We start from the raw sequence: 21,512 nt of genomic DNA on the forward strand, positions 1-21,512 counted from the left end.
GACTTGAACAGATGGTTTGGACAGTGGCTTATATGGTTCTTGATTTTTGTCCCCCGCATTTAGCACAACCAAAGGCTGCGAGTACTCTGAGTTTACAAAACACTTGTCTTCACGCCAGTTTACGATCTCACACAGCAATACCACACTCTGTTAAAAAAGGAAAAAAAAAACCCCAAACCGAATTCCCTCACCTCCCAGCCCCATTTGTTTATACTTAATTTCATTTCTTTAAATATAGAGGAGCAGTTGTAGCTGGGGGAGAGTAAGCAGTCTAGGGGGCAGGGGCAGGACCAGGAGGCTCCGATGGGGAACACGCGTCTCCCATGGGGCTGGGAGAAGAGAGGACAGTCTCCTCAGGCCCCAGAGTAAATCTGTACCTGGCAGTTGGAAACGCCTGGGGATTGAGTTTGAGTTACATGCACATTTGAGTGTAACACGCTTTCTCTTACAGTGTTAACACCCAGTGGCAGGGTCCTAAGACAAACTGCCCACGACTCCTTCTTTTCTAACAGAAAGCAGGCATAATGTCCACACCAGTTTTTCGGTTGTGGCTAGGAGGTCAGCTAGGGCTCGGGTCTCCCTTCTTCCAGAGCAGGCTGACCTCCACCAGAGGGTTTCCATCCATCCCTTACTCTGGCCGAGAGGGAAGCACTGAGGGAGGCTGTGGAGGCCTCCCAGAGGGACAGGCTTTTCGAGACACCCTGCCATCATGTCCCCCATGTTCCCACCGCCCAGTTCCCATCCAGAGGTGCCTCTTCACTACAGGTGACATTTGGGCACCTTGCAAAGGTCTGAGGGTATCATCACAAAAAAACACCCAAAGGCCACAGCAGTTAACTGTAGTGTCTAGTGCTCCTACTACATCCAGCTTTCAGGGTATCTATCAGCACAGTGGTTGTAGCTGATCTTAATTCTTTAAATTGTCAATTCAGTGTATCCATCTGGCTGTGAACTGCCATTAGAAGAGGGGTACTTGCCGTCCTGTCACCTTCTCCATCCAGGACAAAAAACACTCATGGACTGCTGAAATGCCATAAGGTACAGGGTTAGACTACATTGCTCTGTTATATGAAACGGCTATCTCTCGTATGTCCAGTTCTCCAGGATAGGTGTCACCTGGGGGACTGAAATCACCTGGGGGGGCTGGATGGGTCAGCTGAAGGGAAACTGGGGAGGTTATACAAAGGCTGAAGGAAGAGCAGCCATCTTAGGGCCTGGCTTCCTGCTGGCCTGTGAGCTTGCAGATCATGCCTCCTTGGTACTGGCTCCCTCAGAGGATCTTTACTCTTTAATTAGAGAGTACTGGTACTTTCAGAAACTACAGAACAACTGGCAAGCTCACAGCTGTTGTCTGCTTCTGAGAAGTCCAATTATAAATCTGAAATGCTGAAGGTTGGAAGGTGAGCTGAGGTAAAGAGTGCATATGAGATGCAAAAGGATTTGTTGCGGTGATGGCCTGTGTGTTCCAGTTTCTGGGAAGGGATGGAACCTCTGTCTGTCCCTTGTGCATGCTAAAGAGACTGCACAGAAGAGACCTGTGCACACAAAAGGCGCACAGAATGAGGGGTGCCTGCAGGGCTGGAGCTGAGGGCCGGCGGCCTCTTCAGAAACAAAGACTGGGTGTGCGAAACAAGCTGCAAAATCTCTTTTGATACAACTGAGCTGCTAAAACATCCACCCTAAAACCTCAACTGAAGCAAAAAGAAATCCAGCTGGGTTATTAATGACCATATAAACAATTAATATACAAAGCTGAGGAAGTTTTTCCAAATGTTATTCTGAGGGGACGCCCACGGCAGAAGGCAACAGAGCAAACCACGCTGAAAGGACTACACCTTCTGTGGTGCAGCCTGAAGTCTGCAGAGGCTTTCATGACAACGGTTCCCAAAGGCCCAAGTCATGATCTGCAGTTTAGTTTGTACACGAAAACATTTTCTCTTCAGAAAATGAGAAGGGCTGTGAGTCCGCTACCACAGAGCAGGCGGAGCCGGGCTCTGAGGCACCTCTGCTGCTCCCCTGGGATGCCCAGGGGTTCCCGTCTTCCTGCTGGGCTCTGTCCTGCTCTCATCAGCTTTACGCTGTAAAGCTGAGGCATTCTAAGGGATTCTCAGTAAATGGAAAAGCTGCTAAGAAATTGTTCTAGGGTTTTTTCTTCAGGGATGTGTGAAGGTTGGAGACAAAAGTCTCTTCAGTCCTAGCCTCCTCCTACTTTCTTGAGAGTCTTTTCAAGACTCCTTTTGAGAAGAAAAAGCTATGCCAGGCTGCTGTGGCAAGGAAGGTGTGAGGAGCAAGGAACACCGTATGTGACTGTTGTGGTGTGCGTGCAGCTATGATTGTTGGGAGTGTTTTTAACCTTACTGATATTGCATCGTGGAGCAATATTAGATGGGATTTGATTTGCTTTCCAGTGTGGTTCACAGGCTCAAATGAGAAAGCTGACGTGGGTGGGAAGTACAGCACCTGCGTTGTGTCTCTGCCTTTGCAGGGGGTGGTGCTGCATGGGAAGCAAGGAGCTGGGCTTCTCACCTGGGCAGCAGAGCCCGGGAGCGGATCCGTGCCACGGATAACATGAGGCCAGGATCTATCACTAGGGCAAGTGCATCTTCTGTTTTACGCAATTTCCCTCGGAACAGATGGCTGTGTTGGCTGCAAACCATCCATTATATAAAAATCAAAAATTATGCTGCAATGAAATAAAGCTACTCAGCTGTGTTGCTGGATGGATTTCAAACACTGACTATATAAGAAAATCAAAGATCCTTTAACATTGTGTACATTTTGCTCTCCAGCCATTGCAGAAAGGCAATCTATCTGCAAGGGAAGTACGTATGCTAGCGTGATGGCATAAACAAGCCCATGTCTTCAGTACTTGTACTAACGATAATAAATTCCCGGTACTTCCTGATAAGCCTGTTTCTTCAAGTACCAGTGTATATATGTTCAACAACGAACTACTGCTTCCAGTGCTTACTCTGTATACTAAAACAACATGACTTTACCCATTTGGAAAAATTACTTATGCATTTAAGTCTTGTTGACAAATACCCTATAGAAGGCATACACTGGAAAACAAAATACAGATTTGTGGCTAAACTGTCCCAATTTATTCATTATTAGAGTTGGATTCATTAATGCTCCTGTCACATCTTGCATGATGCTTCACATAATCTGTACTCTAAGAGCTTATTTTTAATCCTTTTCTGACGTACAGTGTAATGCAGAATCAAATCACACGCAGCACTTCAATTGTGGTTTAATCACCAAGGAACTCGGAGAGGAAACATGCACATGCTGAGTGTAATGAACTGCACTGAGTGCAAGTAGGAACACTGCTCACTCCGTGAGTGAATAAAAAAAGGTCACTTTTAGGTAACTTTTCTTTGCATAGAGAATGAGATGTAGTTTGTATTAGGCTCTCAGTCTGATTCTGTTTTTTTTAAGGAACTGTATCACTGAACTGTATGCCCAACTGATGCTGGTTTTGGGCACAAATGTGACCTATTGCACAAGTGACAGACTTACCTCACTTAGATAAGAGATTCCTCATTAAACACTGATGTCTGGGTAAGGATAAAATAAACTTTCGCAAGGATTTAGTCTTGTTCTGTGACTCAGGGCTGAGCACAATCTGTTTCTCTGAGTAACATGCTTGTACTGAAGGACCGGTTTTAGTCACGTTTAGTCACTGGGACTGTCTTACATAGGACTCAATTTTTTACCTGAATGTAAAACAGTAGCTCTTATGAACATCTATCTCCAGTAGATTTATGCACAGGTATCTTGGAATAATATTTATAACACTTAGAGGTCTTTTAATCAGTACCATTTAAATTCTGTTAACTAACATTAAAAATGAACTGCTGCTAGTGCAGTCACACATGGCTACTAAGTATCATCACTACAGAGACTCTGCAGAAAAACTTTTGGTCTTTATCAGTTTTTTCTGCACAAAATAGTACTTAGTAGATGGGCTGAGTACAATCGTGATAAACACAGAAGGCTGACTACAACCTCTCCTCTGTTATATGCTCTCAGGAGTGATTTTGCTTAAACGTTTATGTCCCTTGACAGATCTGCCTTAGTGCCCATACATACATGATTACAAATGCAAATAACACTTTGAAAGCAAGCAGATCCCTTTTGTGTGTAGTTCTCATAGGCATAAATTCAAAATACATATTATTATTATACATATGATCTTTCAGTCTAGAGGTTTTGGTATTTCAATGTTAATGGAACTAAGCTTATAGTGCTAAAAATATGGATTAAAGATTATTAAGATATTTTGTTGTTCTCCCCCGCCCCAGTCTGCACTGGATTATTATACATATGATCTTTCAGTCTCGAAGTTTTGGTATTTCAATGTTAATAGAACTAAGCTTATAGTGCTAAAAATATAGATTAAAGATTATTAAGATATTTTGTTCTCCCCCGCCCCAGTCTGCACTTGTGTTCTAAGGGACTCTTTTTGGGAACAAATCCTTTTCGAACACATCAATAAACAGCAGCTAGAACTATATGTTGCCCACTTCTGGAAATTCTACTTCACTCTACTCAGCTAAAAACTTTGCAAATGAGCATTTTACATCGAAACTTCTAATTAAACTTCTGAAGAATTTGTAAAAGAACATCTAAAACTACTGGTGAGGACTGATAAAAGAGAATGCCACCTTCTGCTGTAGAAAAACTGTATTCAGAAGGAACTTGTGATTCTCATAAAACTTTTAATAGGAAGAAGTGAATCAAATTGGTTAATTACCATTTTATGGTTGGTAAAAGGGCAAATTACATGCCATCCATTTCTAAACTTCTAAATGTCTCCAGTCCTTTTAATTAAAGCTGCCATCTAGAAACTACTAAAGCAATTTTATGCAATTAGTTATTTATAGGTTACCATAATACACCACTCAAAATATGATTCAAGTGATTTGCAGTCTGTTGCTTTGTGATCTTTGTCATCTTTACTTCATTACTGTCTCAGTACTAGCAGCAAAAAATTCAGCAGTTCTTTGTCAGCTGGAACATGACTTCAGTACTTGCACTTGAGTGTTGTTCTCTTAAGATGCATAACAGCAGAGTTGGAGCAAACAGTATTTTTAACTACCGACTGTAAATGAAAATGTCCTGCTTCCAGTCTGAGACATGATGACTGAGGCCATGCTTACCGCTAACGATGGTTAGCAGAAAAGTGAATAACGTGCATTCAGATGAAGGTTGGATAAAATTTTGGAAAATTTGCTGTCCAAAAAGTTTACCTTAAATGTTCTACAAGATTACCAGACTTCTGAAATCATAGGTAGCTAAGACTACTGAAAAGAAAAATAAGGAATAAATTTTACTGAATCCATAATGGTATGAGATGAATGTTTTGCTGGTTCTACGATGCATACATGACAATGATTTGAGGCTGCAAATCACCTTGGTTTGTCTACTTCTTACTTTATATATTGCTAATGAAACATCTTGCCCCATTCTGCTTTCCATTTTCAATTGTATGGAAGCATTGGAAAGGTCTTAAGAATTTATTGAATAGCAAAGATTGCTGAATAAATAGTATTGATCATAACCTGTGACAAGGGGGTCTTGTTTTCACAAAAGGCTGTGTTAGGAATTCGGTCTGCATCCTACTGAAGGTAACAGGAATCTTTTAGCTGAGCAGGAGCAGGCCCTAAACAGGCTACTGTCATTTGACAAATGTAAAGGTTTAATCTGAGCAGTTGTTCCTACAGCTTTATTTACTTTAGAAAGTATTGCTGCAGATGGTGAGCAACAAGACAGATTATTTCAGGATGCAAGCTACTGGGGCGAACACATTTTCAAAACCATGATTTTTTTTTAACTAGTATTTCCTTGGTAAAGTAATTTCTAGCAAAACGAATAAAACTACACTGCAGAACTGATTTTTAATTTAAGCTTTCATTTGTGTTGCTAGTTCATGGCCATGGGTCTGAGTGAAAAAGGTTCTTTGCTACAGCTGTGTATAAGGTATTTTTATGCATGGGATTTAGAACTTACTTCAACCTTCTACATTTCCCTGGTGCTTACTTTGAGGTCACTCCATCTGTAGTGAGGTCAGTGCACTGCATTCAAGTACTCTGTAGTGTGCAGTTTTTAATTTTTGAGGCACTGATTATATACATAGCATGCACAGAGATTCTAGTTCTAGAGTCTGGCCTGAACCCCGGAGTCAAAAAGCAGACACTGCAGGACCTTAGATGCTTAAATCTTTGGATTTAGTGCTTAGGCTTCCAAATGTTGTAAATCACTTCTGACAATTAGGGTTCAATCATAGGAGGGACTTACTGTTTTCACAAAAGCTACTTAGTTTGTGTTTCCACCACAGCTGTCCTGTGTGAGTGCTCTGAGGTGGTCACAAATACAAGGTAATTGAAATCAGATGTTAAGCGAAGACACTTTTCTTAGTATACTGACTGGGAGACACTGTAGCTCAGCAAAAAAACGTGGTAACTTGATTGTCTGGGCCTCTCACTGCCTCTGTCAATTAAGCTTGGAAAGTCAAATCTATTTACATGTCTAAAGCCCACTGATTTCAGAAGGGCAGGGTAGGTAAGTGTTTCATGCTTTCGATCCAGGCATTGGCTTTGCAGTGCTAAGTAGAACAACTCCCAGGTATTTATATTAATTTTAGTGCTTCTTACTGCTACAATACTCAATGACTAATGTATTTAAAATCAGGACACAACCCCTTAGTGCCTTATTATAAATACTAATCCAGATTGTTTAAATGATAGTGTTGGTGACTAAATGTGCCATAAATACTTTTTATCAAAAAATCCCCAAACCCACCAAACAGAATTCCCCACCCCAAAATTAAAATCTGTTACTTGGTAAAGTTCAACTGATTGGAATTCAGTCAATGATTAATATCTTGCGTAGTTACTTCTTCATTTTCAATATCTTCTTGTGTAATAAATGTGTTCAGCTTGTCACAGATCTTATTTTATGTCCCCACCTTGTTTCATTTCACATTCTGCTTAAGTGCTTGGTCATCTATTACATGACTCATTAGTCTGAGTTCTCTACAGAATTAAAGAAAGTTGCAGTAAAAATAATATATTGAAGTTCAAATTTCAACTACATCACCCATGCATGTTTAAAAGCATCTTTCAAAGTCAGCTCAATGTACAATAGCGCAAGATTAATGTTCACTAAGCCCCATCTCTAGTCCTTCACAGGGAAGCAGGAACAGACTGAACAAAGCTATATGTGTTTGTTACCTGCAAATTAAAAGTTGTGGAAAGCAGATCAAATCATAATTGATTAGTGTGATTTCATGATGTTTTCCTGTCTGGCATTTAATTCCTGGTGACTAGGCAGAGGCAGTCTTGCCAAATAAAGATAATGAGATATAAAAGTTGATGAAAGCCTTAAATCCTTAAACAATAATCAAGAACTCTCCCAAAACCTACCTGCATGCCCACCAAAGCAGAAAAGTTTTTATGAGTTCAAAAAAGTTAAAACAGCATTTGAAGCAGCTTTTATTCAGAAAAGTAAGTAAGAAAGAGTATTTGAATTTCCACTTATTTACATACTTCTGAGGATGCTACCAAACAGGATTATGTTTCACAAGCGTTACACAGTAGGTATTTCTTATCAATTTTGCAAATGGATAAACTGAGTCATATAGATAAGCCCTCATTCAGAGTCACAAGCAACCAGTAGCAAAAATGAGAAGACAACTTTTGAGCTGTAACTAACCAAAGTCAGGTGGCCAACTACATGGAGTTCCTTCTCAGACATTACCTTTCTACCAAGTATGAGGTAAATTTATTTTTCATTTATAACAGGAAAAAAAGGAACTCTCAGGACAAAAATAAGGCAGCAAATGGAAAAAAAAAAAGAGCTAAAAGTTTTTATATATCATCTTAAAAAATAAATGCTAATCTTGTCTGGTCATTGAGTAATGCAAATGATTATATTTAATAATCTCTAGGCAATTACTCTGTATTTATCCGCATTATCAGGTACCTATGGTACCTATTTTTGCACTATAAAAATGTGGATGAGATGTTGGTGACTTCAGACTCACCAAAATTTTTGTCAGTGTTTCCTGCCTGATTGACAAAATATTTTTGTGTATACTGCTTGAATGTTACTTCAGTAAAAATGTGACATCTTCTGACTTGAAAATTATTCCAATAACAAGCAAAATAAGTGATCCAAAAGAATCTCTAAAGCTGTATTTGAGCATGTGAGACTTTTAGGTTTCTTAATAAATAATAGATTTATGAGTACCAGGCAAGTACTTCCTACTACTTTCCAAGGTTATTCAACCTCTTACAGTTTAGAGGAAAACAAGGACATGTACTTACAATATGCCATTATGATAATAGCCAACCAACTGTTCATACTGTGCTGGTGACTACGGGTTCATGCTGCATTTTGCTAGGCCCTTGACAAGAAGGGCACGTGGCAGTCCATAGTTCCTTAAGATTAAAATCCAAAACATAACAAATCTGACAATTTCAAACTGATGTAATTTACAGTAGATGCATAACTCAGAAGCAGCTGGGAGCCATTACCTGAATTTGCCAATACACAAGCCATTGTCTGCTAACAGTTAATTTTTTATTATTTGCTGGCTGCCCCAGAATTAATGAATTGTACTTTTATTCCTCTTAATTTCTTTATGAGTAGAACCTTCTGTCAAGGAAGCCAGCTATGCATGCGTATTTTTAAAGTAAATAGCATATTACAATTTTTCACCGACATACCTCCCCAATAAGAAAATAAGATGGAACAACTAATTGTATGGTAATTAGATATAATCAATTGTAATCAGCAATAAAACATAGATCATTTGCCTGCTAAAGGATCCGAAAACCTTTGTTTTCTACTATTTTTAGAATTGATTCATTACCTTAATTAGCTGCCTGAAGATTAACATTTATTTGTACTTACCTCACACTTACCTTCTATCGTTAAAGACATGTTGAAGTCACACTATAATTACAATGTCTCTTGCTAAGCCTTAAAACAGCATTATTTGCTTGTCTTAGAGACGTTTCTACCTGGATATACATTCTAATTTCCTACTGATATACAGCCTTCCTTTATTAGCTCACGAAAAATAATCAAACCTCTTCCTTAGAGCTAGTCATTAGGGGGAGCGGTGTGCTACGGGGGAAGCATGCTAAAAGCCCGTGCAGGGATCTGCCGTGGCAGCTGCTGAGCACCCTTTGTTCCAGGGGTTCGGTGGGAGTTGAGGGTGATCAGCTGCTTTAGAGCACCACATCCAGAGACTTGAACACAGTTCGATAGCGCACTGCAAGGGGATTAATTGTGGCACTGGTGGGGATTCAAGGCTTCACATGCATTTTGCCTGTGACAATACGGGATGTACTCTGACAGGAAGGCTGCAACAAAATGCTTATTTCATGTGCAGTAGGCGAGATGCTCATATTTTGCAAAGTGCGTTTAACGAGAAAGGACAAATTAAGAGTTCCAGATAAACCTGTTTTTGCTGGCTGTCTGATTTGAACAGCCCTGACTTAATGGGTATGAGTAAGCTCCATTAACATTACAAGAGTCACCTAAATGCATAAAATCTAAAAAATGGACTTACCATGTTATTTGCTTAAAAGTTAAATATAATTAAATGCTGCCACCTTGCAATAGAAAGGTAATAAAAGAGGAGCGTTGCCACACAAGGAAAGAGTATTTCGGAGGATGCTAGCTGGGGCCTGCTGCTCATGCTGCTCCCTCATAAAGGAATGGTTGTATTAAAAACAGGAGTGAGCTTTATGAAATTATTTGGCTTGCTTACTAGTTGGTTAAATCGTCACCTCAGACCCACTTTTGTACATCCAGTTGCATCTGAGTTTCTAAATAAGGGAGGGAGATGGCAGACGACCAACACCAAGTACTTCAGATATGCTCTTCTTACCTCTTGGGCTGTTGAGAGAGGCCTCGGATGCCTTTCCGCCATCTCCACAGTGACTCTGGTCAAATGGAAGGCACTGATCTCCTGTTCCTGCCACCACATCGGCGTTTTTGGCCAGATCCTTTGTTTCAATGAGAGACTTTGCTTTGTAGACTTTTCTGGTGTTGGTATCTGACAAGTAAAGGGATTCTGACACTGGATCAACAGCCAAGTAGTATTTATGTGCAGGACTTGTACTAAAACAGAAGAGAAGAGCATCAAAGTTAAATTGTTTCTCTTTTTAATCCCTGTTCATCATAGTATAACACTTCCGAAGACATCTGTTCAATGACTTGGAGATGACAGAGGCGTAAGTGAGACCAGCTTTAATGTAGCTCACGCAAGCACCACTGCTGAGGAGGAAGGAACCAGAACTAGCTGCAGAGCCTGACCAGCCAGCTCCATCCCAGGTAGTGAGCTTATGCACTGAATCATGTTGGTGGAGTTAGTCTGTCCGCTAGTACCAAGCCACCCAGTATAAAGCTAACTGGAGTGACTTCAGCTTAGTTATAATTATTACTATCAAAAGCAAGGTCATTTTTCCATACCTGCAAGTCCTAGTACTCTTGGCACTGAAAGCAGATCTACGACTTGCAGCAAAGTGAATCACAGACTGTTCTGCATGGGCACAAATACCCACTCTTGGGTTATTTTTATCTGTTTCTAAACCTTAGGAAATATGAAGGTGTGAAATATGGTGCCTTAATTCATGCCGACTGTATTGTCAGGAGCAAGGCAGAAGGCCAAGTACTGTCAGTGCAACTAGGCATGAATTAATGCACCATAATTCATGCGCTGAAGTGTCTTATTGAGATTATAAAATGTTATTTAAAAAAATATTTACATATGTTAATTAAATGGTGAGGATCATAAATTCTAATCAAGGAACTGGGCTGTATCTTATTAACCAGTAAGGTTTTTTGTTTCTTTTTGACTGGAAAGTTAATTTGAGGGAATTGTCTAAGCACATGGCACACCATGCCAGTGTCCTAAGCTTGGTGAGACTGCAGTGTAGTCCTGATTATAAAATAAAATTAAAATCCAGATAGGTGTAGATCCTTTAAATCACAAAGTTGATTACTGAAACAGTGGGAGACAGGCACAGGCAGAGTGGTGCCCAACGCCTGACAGAGCATTTTGGTGCTCAAGACAGTATTTTTACCATGATCATGTTTCTCTGGCGGGGGGAGGAGAATTCTGACAGGCAGCTGGGCAAGACACTGACCTGCCTGCATATCCCCGTAACTCTGCATGGGACTTTCCTACCTACTCTGCAGATTAAAAAGATTGTAATTTTTTTTTTTTTTTTGGGGGGTGTTAACATTATTAACATTGGTACACTTAACTAACATTTAAGATTGCTGCAACAAAGTTAGGAAAAAAGTTAGTCCTCTCAACTTTGTCAGTTCTGTTTGTGGTGGGTTTGACAACGCTCAGTGTACAGCTCCTTCTGCAGGGCTGGGTTTTCATGCCACAACAAACCAGGAAAGGGAGAATCTAGATAAAATAGAACTGAAGAACTGGCAGAGGCTCCAGGACAGATATGTAATATCTGAGATGATACTGACTCGTTTTACTGATTCAATTTCAGGTTGATGAAGCCTCTCTAAGTATGAAGTTTTTGCTTGGCTGAGGCAGATATTAAGCTTTATTAATCATCTATTAGACGGTTCCACCTTACTGAGCAATGTTGCAAAACAATGTAAAAATTACTCACCAATATATTTTATTTTAGCAATCTACTGAGTACTCTCTATATTACTAAGAAACTTCTAACAGATGATCAGTTGAAATCTTATTTCCATTTAAAAGAGATAAGGCCAGTGCTGTACCATGTTAAACGTGATAGAGCTTGGGCCTATTTCTCTCAGTTCTCATTCTCCATCCAAGAAGGGTCAGAAACTACTCAGCATCTCTGAAGACTGGGCCACAAGCTAGACTAGCTTAAAGCTGACCTTAGTCACAAACAGAAGGGGAAATATAAGGAAACAGATATTCCCACAGTTGGGAATAGATGTGAAACACAGTCTAAGCCACCACAGGGAATGAGAGGATAGTGGTATGATGAAAGATGAGTAAAAGGATGAGCTAAAAGCAATCAATGCCAAATTATGTATCACCAGTATTATAAAATTTTGTTTGTTGAAAACATTAGAATCATTTGTGCTCTCCGGAGTGAGCTCAAAAGCGGCCGGCCAGCCAGAAGATGACTTTTTAATAGAATAATTCTGTGGAAAAAGTTGCAAGAAGAATTCTAGATGTTAAATAAACATATTGCTCATCAAGCAGAAACTGCAGAGAACCAGGGGTCATGATATACTCTCCTTGTAGACACATCTTCTGTCATCCTTGTTGCTGCATTTAACAGACCAGCTGTTAGAAAACTCTTGATGTTTATGCTTAAAGCCTTGCATACTAATATGTTTAAATTTAAAGAGTATTACTAATAAATGGAACAAGATCAAATACTTGCTACCTTTGCAGAAGTTTCCAATCAAATCTATATCTGAATTTATTTAAATTAGCCTATTAAAAACTATCAAGTAGGCTAGGATTTACAATGAATCTTTCCAGAACTAGTTAATACTATCCTGTAGTAAAATTTTGCCCTATAACCTCAAAGCCTACGTTCTATTTTTACCAGTTATTAAACAGATTTGTTATTTCTTATTAAAATCTTGATGACAAGAAAAACAAGTGGGATAAGTTGTTTTTAAACAGTCAAAAATAAGATCAGTGGCCTTCTCTGTTTACTGGTCTCCAAACTCTACCCCTTATTACACAGTATTTTCTTTGTCTCGGTAAAAAGAACCCTTTCCCCCTACTCTTATGGAGACTAAAAGTTGTGTTGAAGAACCGGATTTTGAAGCCTTTTCATACTTGGACTGTCATGAGCCTCTGACACCTTTTAGTTGTTGCTTCCACATGTTTCTTTGAGCGTCCTAGAAATTTCCACCACGACTGTGGCGTTTACAGCCTCAAGAAAATGGCACATAGTGGACTGCTCAGTACTCCCCCATAACCTCAAGACTACATTAACTTCAAGTGATTTCCTCCAGTTTTCCACAGATTTCACTTCGACAGAACACCGACAGAGGCAATTACTATTGTAATTAATAGGGCTGGGTACTTGAGTATTGTCACAACTTGATTTCATTAAGGTTTAAGTTCATCTCAAGAAACTAGTACTAGTGCGCAGATATTAAAAAAAAATCTTCTTTACAGAAGAAACCCCTCAATTTAAAACCTGATTCATATTCTGAATGCATTAGAGAGTAAATATTTTCAAATTGCTTCTTTTCTTTAGTTTACAAAGACACTGGTCAGTTCAGCATGAAGGCAAATGGAAACAATCCTTCAGGTGAAAAACAGAACCTTGCATTTGCCAATGAGGAATTATTCTTTCTTTTTAAGTTTTCATTGTAAAATATATGAGATGTGACATCATCTGTCAGCAGGCTGGCCAACAACCTATAGTATGCGATAGCATTCTTGTGGCTAAAAGGGAGTAATTCCAACCAGTACTCTCACCCTGCCAAACACGCGTTAAGTCCACACTCTGCTTCCTACTTTGCCGTGAAGTTACCAGCTTAGGTTGTACTAGCGCTGGTTGATTTGTCTCATTTAAGTACTGAAATGCTAAGAAGTTTGTTTCTAAGGATACAGAGTGCCTTGCTATCTCTTTCTACCCTGCAACGTCATTTCTGCAGCTGGATTGTTATAACCAACTCCCTCACCGTCTGTCGCAGAAGCCTAATGTGCAACGTTCATTCTTATAAAGAAATCCCTACATTGCAATGCCAAAACGCTAACTGGAAAGCAGGGAAGCCACTTGTTTTTGCTTTAGCTGGAGAAGCAGGGACTGAGCTGTGCCACAGCGACCTCAGTTCTGAGGCCTGCCAGGCACCCTCTGTAACTGTGGCAGATTTTAAAGTCTGTAGTATCCTAGAACTGCTAAAGCACAGTCCTCTTGTGTGACTCTGAAGCCTTTTTTATTATATCTTTGTTGCTGAACCTCGAATTTTCTTGGCTGGCTGTATCTATGATCATTCAAACACCACATGAAATGCATATGACAGCTATGAAATGCATTCCCAGCTTTTGAGTTTAAACCTCTCCATCTCTCCTTGGTGATCAGCAAACTGATTTTCAAAGGGAGACTTCATTCCTTCAAAGGAACAAATCAAACCTACTCTACTCTAAACAAAGGTGAATTTGATTAACATTTGTATTTATTAAATTCAGAGTGTTTCTCTACATCCAGACTTCTAAAAGGACTTTTGTTAAGACTTTCCTCAAACATGGTTCACATACTAGTGTTACTATGCTTTACTTACCTGTGTCTTGTGTCTCTATTCCTAGTAAGATCAGTTCAGGTTTAAAAAAAAAAAAAGAAAAAGAAAAAGACAAGAACTGTTAGTATGTTTTGCCTAACTGCTCACAGAGCTGTATCCAAATAAGAAAACACTGTTTATCCTGTTACTTGGTATTATTTTTTTCTCTCAAAATACTTCCTTTCCACTGCCTGCACATTGTCAAGTTAATTCTGAACAACCAGCACACATCATCATCACCAGCAATGTTAGCTAGTTGGAGATTCATGGGCATTAAGTAAGAGAAATTTAGTGTATCAGTGTCTGAAATCTTTCCTGCCTTCCCCTCTACCCCTGAAAGGGAATGGGAAGCTGGAGTCATAATTACAGGGGAGTCGTTAACGGTGGCACAGGCCCAGCCTGAGACACACCAGTCGGCAATGCCAGGTTTGCTCTTGTCTGCTTAAACTCAAGTCATATTCTCTGTTGCGTATGAGGAACAATTTAACTGTATTAATTTTAATGATGGTAAGTCTATCTTCAGCTTCATAATGCTGTGACCTGATGTAATACTGCACATATTTGCTATTGAATTATGGGGTTTTCTTCAAAAATACACTTCATGGAGTATTTTAACTTTTTTGAGAAAATGGATGAAAAATCTCACAGGGAAGAAAAATTAGCTCTATTAATTCTGCACTTTGTAGAAATTCATTACGCAAACCCTGTTCTAAAGGCCACTTAATATGCCCTTTTTAACTGATGACTTTAAAGAAAGTGTAAGTTTTCTGATGAGTTTGTTCGACAATTGATAAGACATATGCTCACAAGGCCACTAAACGTGGCTGCTTCTTTAAATCACAAGTGAAAAAAGGCTCACCGTAGTTTTCAAAGGCATATCACAGCCAGGATAACGAACACTAGTCAGAGAAAATGAATTGTTTTTTTACCTTAATTCTAATATACCGATTGAATTTCCAGAGGGAAAGATCCGTCGGACAAAATTGAAATCACCAATATACACACTACCATCAGGCCCGGAAGCAAGAGCAACGGGGGCAAAGAGTTTGCTGTTGAGTGCAAGACCATTGCAGTTGGAGCAAGAGACACTTCTCTGGTGTCCGTTGCCCATCACGGTTGAGATGACTGGCGGCTGCTGGGAAATGAACATGTTTTCACCATTTCCTTTGTGTACAATTCCTAAGGAGGGGCAGAAAACAGAGACAAAAAAAGCAAATGTATAGCATTAAAACTATTCCACAGTTCTGGATTATGCAGTCCTCTAGAAAATCAGGCTACCGAAACTGCAACAAACATCGGATCTTTTAAAGACTGTCACAGGCTTCCACTAATCTCTTCCAATTTTGTTCAGTCCCAAGCTTCACCATCACCATTTTGTCGATTAGTGGTCTGGTGGCTATTTTAAAAGCCAACATCATGAGGAGAACTCATGGTTGGTTAATGCTCTAACAAATTGACTGTTAATTGCAGTGCTATCTGATTTCTTGGGGATTACTACTTTAATATTCATTTTATTCATAAATTTTTATTAGGTAGCAGAGGAATTTCTTAGGCAGTTTGAATATTTAATTAAAGGAGATTAATAGTAGGACTACGATGCATTTTTCACAACAGAGCACTGAGTGGCAGTACAAAATCAATATTCAAATTTAAATGCGAGTCCTTCATGGTATATAAAAATGGTGCCAAGTGCAGCAAAGCCAAGTCAAGGAGTAATTCTGAGGCATGAGTGAATTTCTTACCATCAAGAATATATTAAGTTCTGCCATAAAGTTTAAAACAACTTTGCAGTGTGTCAGTATTTTAGCACTGCTCTGCAGCATATGTTGTTGAAAGTCTTCCCAATTACTAGGCTGGTGATACCAGAATTGGTACAAACATGTATTTTATCAAGCTGATAGCTGTAGTGTTTGGTTGTTGTTGGTTGTTTTTCTTTTTTTTTTTAAATAACAATATGGTAATATAGTTAAGAAGTACCTTTAAAATTACATGTTGTTTTAAGATTTTGGCTATTTCTGAATGGAAGATAGGTATTCTTTTGTACAACAGTCCAAAATCTCTTATTTTCCTTGGAAAGCCCAGTACTTCAGCAGAAAAGTAGCACAATTAAAGGAATAAACACAAGGGAATATACTTTCTGGAGGACTCTTACACTGGAAAATGAGCATATTCTAGATACTGCAGGAAATGCATGTTGAGACACGTCCAAATTTTTCCAAAGTACAGCAAATATATTTATGTACTGTCTCTACTAACTTTTGTCAAACTATTTTTTTGTGTCTTTCAAGTAAGTCTGAAGCTAAAATTCTCCTTGGAAATTATTAAGTGTTGCCATAGCTATTTTGAAGGTAATTATATTTTTAAAAAAATATTTCTAAACAATAGAGAACAGAATACATATATTTGCTGGAACATTGGCTTAAAAAGAGCATCTTGGAAATACGCCAGTAAAAGTAATGGTAATATCCTCCCTTATGCACCGGATAAAAATACTACTAAATGAAGATGCTGCCCTTTGTCTGAAATTAACAATGTAAAGGTAATATTTCAACTGCCTCATACAAATGCCAGTAAATAATTAGGGCTCTGGAGAATACATTTTGCTGTCAATAAATGTAAGCATGTGCTTAATTTCAGGCTTTCAAGCTACTGCTTTAATTTTAGTCGGTGCTGTGTTGCACTGGGGCTGAAATTACTGTAAAGCATAAAGTCCCTGTAAAATTACTCCTCCTTCCCCCAGATAAATAAAAATGGAATCAATATACTTGCCCATCAGAAGAAAAATCTAATTCAAAGAATACTCTGAAAAATCGGTTAATAGCACATTCATTTGTATTCATGAGATATAGGTGTCTTTAAAAGGACTCCATACAAGAACTAGTATTTATGGTACGTGTTCTCTTCTTGATCATGAGAAATGCCCTGATGATCTTCCAAACTCACCAAAACCTTTCTGTTAGAAAACATTAAACTCTAATCATATCACAAATTAGAAGTGATCACACCTCTAAACTGGAGGGGAGAAAAAAGTGGGAAAAGGACAGTTTAGTACAGGTGCGAACAGGATGCGATCCTTTGTTAACCTAACAGTCATACTGACACAAACCCTTAGGCCTTTAAAAAGCTTGAGTTTCCAGTGACAGCCACATTGGGACAATACATGTAATTTCACATCTATGTTGCTGGAATTGGACGTCTTTTTTTCTTTCCTTTTTTAAAGGTTCTTACATCTGGGAAGAGAACACAGTTTTTTCTTGCTATGGTTTCTGCGTGTCAATACTTGCACCTCCACAGCTTTGACTAAGTGCAATCCTGTAAAATTGCATCTATTTATTTTTACAACTTTTCTCCTGTATGTAGTTTATTTTGTAACATGTCAAATGAATAGCCTTTATGGGAAGGGAGGTAAGCACATCCACCCTGTCCCTGAGCAGGACGGTTGTGCCCAGCAGCAGAGCTGCCGGAAGGCAAGGCCTAGCGGATGAAGTTAGATATAAACTCTTCAGGACTAGTTAGCTAACAAAGCAAAGCACTTCTAGTTTTAGTTTGAAAACAAAATTGTAATTTGCAATAGAGAATTTTTAGAAAAACATTTATGTCACGCTCCAATGCTATTTCTGTCATTAATCCAGTGACAGTGTTTCAAAAACAGATGCAAGTTTCATGCTTATAAAAAGAGCAGCTCTTCATACATACAGAGGGAGTGCTTTAATTAAAAGTGAAAATCTTAATATATTCACACTCAAGAAGGCTACTCATGCTTTTCATTTCACTCACACTGGCATGGAGATAAGTCCGAAATGTATAATTCAAATTTTGAATCACATTCTTGTCCTTATTTAAAGTACATTTTATATATCTGAAATGGAGGAGCAGTTCACCAGCTTCTAGATAAGTCCAGAAGCACACTCATTATTTTTATGCTTTCACTTAACACAGTTCATTATTTGGTTTTGTCGCTTTAATACGAGCCTACAGGCTGCTCTGTAAGGTGTGCACTAGCTATGGTATAGTCCTTTTTTTTCCTGCTTTGCTAGTCCCTACATATGAGCCAGGTGTGCATGCTCAAAGCCCGTTATAATCACGAGGAACACCTGAGACATCACTGAGCTCTGGCTGGGCTTTGTCATCCACACTGGAGATGCTCTCACATGACACAGAGACAGAAGAGACCCCCTGATATCAAGTCAGACATCTTACACCCTCCACTCCCCTCCCCAGACTGTGTCTCTGTAAGTAGTGGATAAAGATGCTTTAGCAGCTTCCCCCTGACTTCAGCCCTGATCGTGCCCAGCACAGTGAGAACAAGCGAGGAAGAGGAGCGGGGATAAGACGCTGCACATTCCCCATCGTTGTTGTTGGGTGGGGTAGCAGGCACAGCCCGGATGATTTCTGAGGAGGTGGCGCGTGGCTGACAGGTCAGTGCTCCCTGGTGTGCTCAGCCACGCAGCCGAGACGGGGCCAGGAAGCAATTTGTCACCATATACCCCGTGCTCGGGAAAGCAATGATTTAGCCCCACTCTGATTATAATTGTATACTTTACAAAATCTCAGAGCACGTTAGTGCCTATGGGGTGAATTATAGTAGTAACCACTGCAGTTAGGAGATAGTCACATAAATTGGAGTTACTGCCAGCAATTTAGTCTTGAAATTAAACTATGCAAGTGGTAAATTGGCACTAAGGAGCAGACTATGGGGCTCACAGTTGGGGGCTGAGCTGCCTGAGGTCAGATTTCTCTTTGTGTTAAATGTCAATAGCTGGCATTTAAAAGAGACAATCTATACAAACCAATAAGACAGGGTATGAAAGAACCGCTGTTTAAAATGTCAAACTATTTTAAATCAAAACAGAAATCCAGATAATTTACAAACTAAATCTGACCTTTTGTATGTGGAATATTTATACTGTAGCTGCACATTCAACAACAGAACTTGTAAAAACCTGACAGCCATACATCTGTGCATGAATCTTCATTAATAGAAGTTTGCAGATGGAAATAGATTTTAGTGGACAGACTCTCAGCTGGAGCAAATTGAGAGAACTTTACTGAAGCCAATACTCTACTGATTTATAAGTGCTGAAATCTGACCCCAAGTTTCTCTTCCCCCAGACACTGAGATATCTGTTCATTGGCAAAACCATATTTTTCTAGTTACCATAATTTATCTACAAGTATTGTTTTAATAATTTAATCCCACTAATTTGTGATTATAGATATTAAGGGAGGAAAAGACACTCCCTGCTCCCAAATAAAACAAAAGCAATAAGAAACCAGACTCAGGTCTTCATGCTTGAAGAATCTCTATGCAGAGTTAATTTTATGCCACCAAAAGCATTTATAGTTTTTTTTTTTTTTTCTAATGCTTCGAAAGGTGCTGGATTGCTTGTCCCGAAGAGTAACTTACGGCGCTCCTCCACAGAGCGGGCAGCCACAAAAGCTTCTGCATACCGGACTGGCAGTGTGGTTTCGGAAGTTCGACCTCTCACTCAGCCAGGCTGTTTTCCCTCACGGTTTGTCCCCCTGGTGCTGTGATGCTACTAACCAATCTTAGTCATGGCATGAATTAGGGGTGTAGACACTTCACTGAGGCTAAAACATACTACAAGCTGACCTAAAAGGTAGTACTTCTGTACCAACAGCATGAGAATGAACCTAAATTAGTGTGCCCTTTTTTCATCCAAATGACCAAAACGTGTTAGTGCTGACGAGTTAGTGATATTAGTGTTTAATACCTGGCAGCCAGAACATTACAAATATCCATTCAGATGGCATTTACAGTTCCGTTCTCAATAAATAAGGGTCCACATTCAAACAAAGAGGATTACACGTTAGGAAGTGTAATGCTTAAAATCTGAACAATTAATTCCTTTAAAATTTGTATTCTTCTTCTGCATGTCCAGTTAATAAAGGAAGGACTTACCACTTTGTGGATTCAATACATGGTGTTTGTTTATAGACCAGCCTCCCAGATTTGAAGCATCCATTTCAAAGCCTTGAAGGATTACTGTTCTCTTCTCCCACAGAATAAAATCAGGACATGTTTCATATTCATATCCCACCGACACTGCAAACAAATAATTAAAGATCTATCAGTCAACATTTTCCTCTGTGAACTACTAGGTAATTTTTCATTCCAGGTTTTGATATTCATCTGTGAAGTAATGATGCCACTAATTTTCCTCTGCCTGATTGCTATTGTTGAATGGTATTTTTTTAAAAAAGGGTTTTAAGAGATTAGTATGTTATTACAGCTACAGTCACTACTGTTTCAAAGGAGAAAATTTTCTGCTGTATCTGTTACGGATTTCTTAAGAGTATAAATCTCCTCCAATGACTCCTGACTTGATTGTTTATTGCATTTCTGCTAATTACCTGAATAACAGCTTAAATAGAAAAAAACCCCGTGTTAAAACAAACTGGTTTTAATTTGTTTGCTAATTCTAAAAACTGTAGTTAGGCAGAAATGGATTGCCAAGCTGAAATTTTCTAGAATTAAACATTTATCTTAACAGGCTTGCACATCGCATGTCTCCCCTCTACAGCTGGCCAAAATACCCAATGAAAATCCTGGATTTCACTAAGGATAGTGGGTTTTGGGGGCACTCAAACTGACCAAAAAACGTTCCCTCTAGTACTTCAGTAAACCAAAAAACCCTCTTCAAAATTTTATTTTGGTGTCTCTACTATACCAACTTTTTTTTTTTTTTTAAAAAATTATCTCCTCTAGTTAACCTTTTTAGACTTCAGTGCAACTCATTCATAAAGGAAGAATGTTATTTTGACACCAAATCCCCAAATTTGATCTAGGGAATACTGAGATAGTTCAGCCTTTCCAAAATAAAAATGTCTTTGAAAATATTTTAATATACGAAATCAAAAAATATTTAAAAAAACAGTTATCTGACGTTTTCAATATTTTCTTCTCACTTTTTCTATGCAGCAGCTTTAGGTACATTGTACTTAAACCATAAATAGTTTTAATACCATCTAAATTCCATTACTGGATGCCATCAAAGTATTTTGACCACCTATAGCAGGGAGCATTTGTGTTTGTAAGATAAATGTTTTATGGCAAACGGAAAGCTGTTCCTTACAGCAGCTTCACTTAGAGCTGCTTCATCATTTTAGCAGAAAGAACCTGTTTTTGCAGCTAAAGTCTGACTTGTAAAAATCACATCTCCTTAAGTACTGTAAATATTGTATGTTTCAAACATTATAGATTTCAGTCGGAG

The 21,512-nt window shown here is 38.9% G+C and overlaps 1 protein-coding gene across 1 annotated transcript in view; it reads right to left on the bottom strand.

The window, feature by feature from the left end:
* The window catches only part of TENM1 (teneurin transmembrane protein 1), a 246,047-nt gene that overhangs the window by 45,743 nt on the left and 178,792 nt on the right, over window positions 1-21,512 (bottom strand). Inside the window, exons 18-21 of the mRNA XM_009889346.1 lie at window positions 20,201-20,344; window positions 15,207-15,456; window positions 14,281-14,301; window positions 9,908-10,140 (exon numbers count right to left, since the gene is read on the bottom strand). Of these exons, the coding sequence (XP_009887648.1) occupies window positions 9,908-10,140; window positions 14,281-14,301; window positions 15,207-15,456; window positions 20,201-20,344 (648 nt within the window). The remainder of the gene's footprint in view (window positions 1-9,907; window positions 10,141-14,280; window positions 14,302-15,206; window positions 15,457-20,200; window positions 20,345-21,512) is intronic.

The sequence above is a fragment of the Charadrius vociferus genome, unplaced genomic scaffold (genome assembly GCF_000708025.1).
Source record: "Charadrius vociferus isolate BGI_N301 unplaced genomic scaffold, ASM70802v2 scaffold7, whole genome shotgun sequence".
Taxonomy (NCBI): Eukaryota; Metazoa; Chordata; class Aves; order Charadriiformes; family Charadriidae; genus Charadrius; species Charadrius vociferus.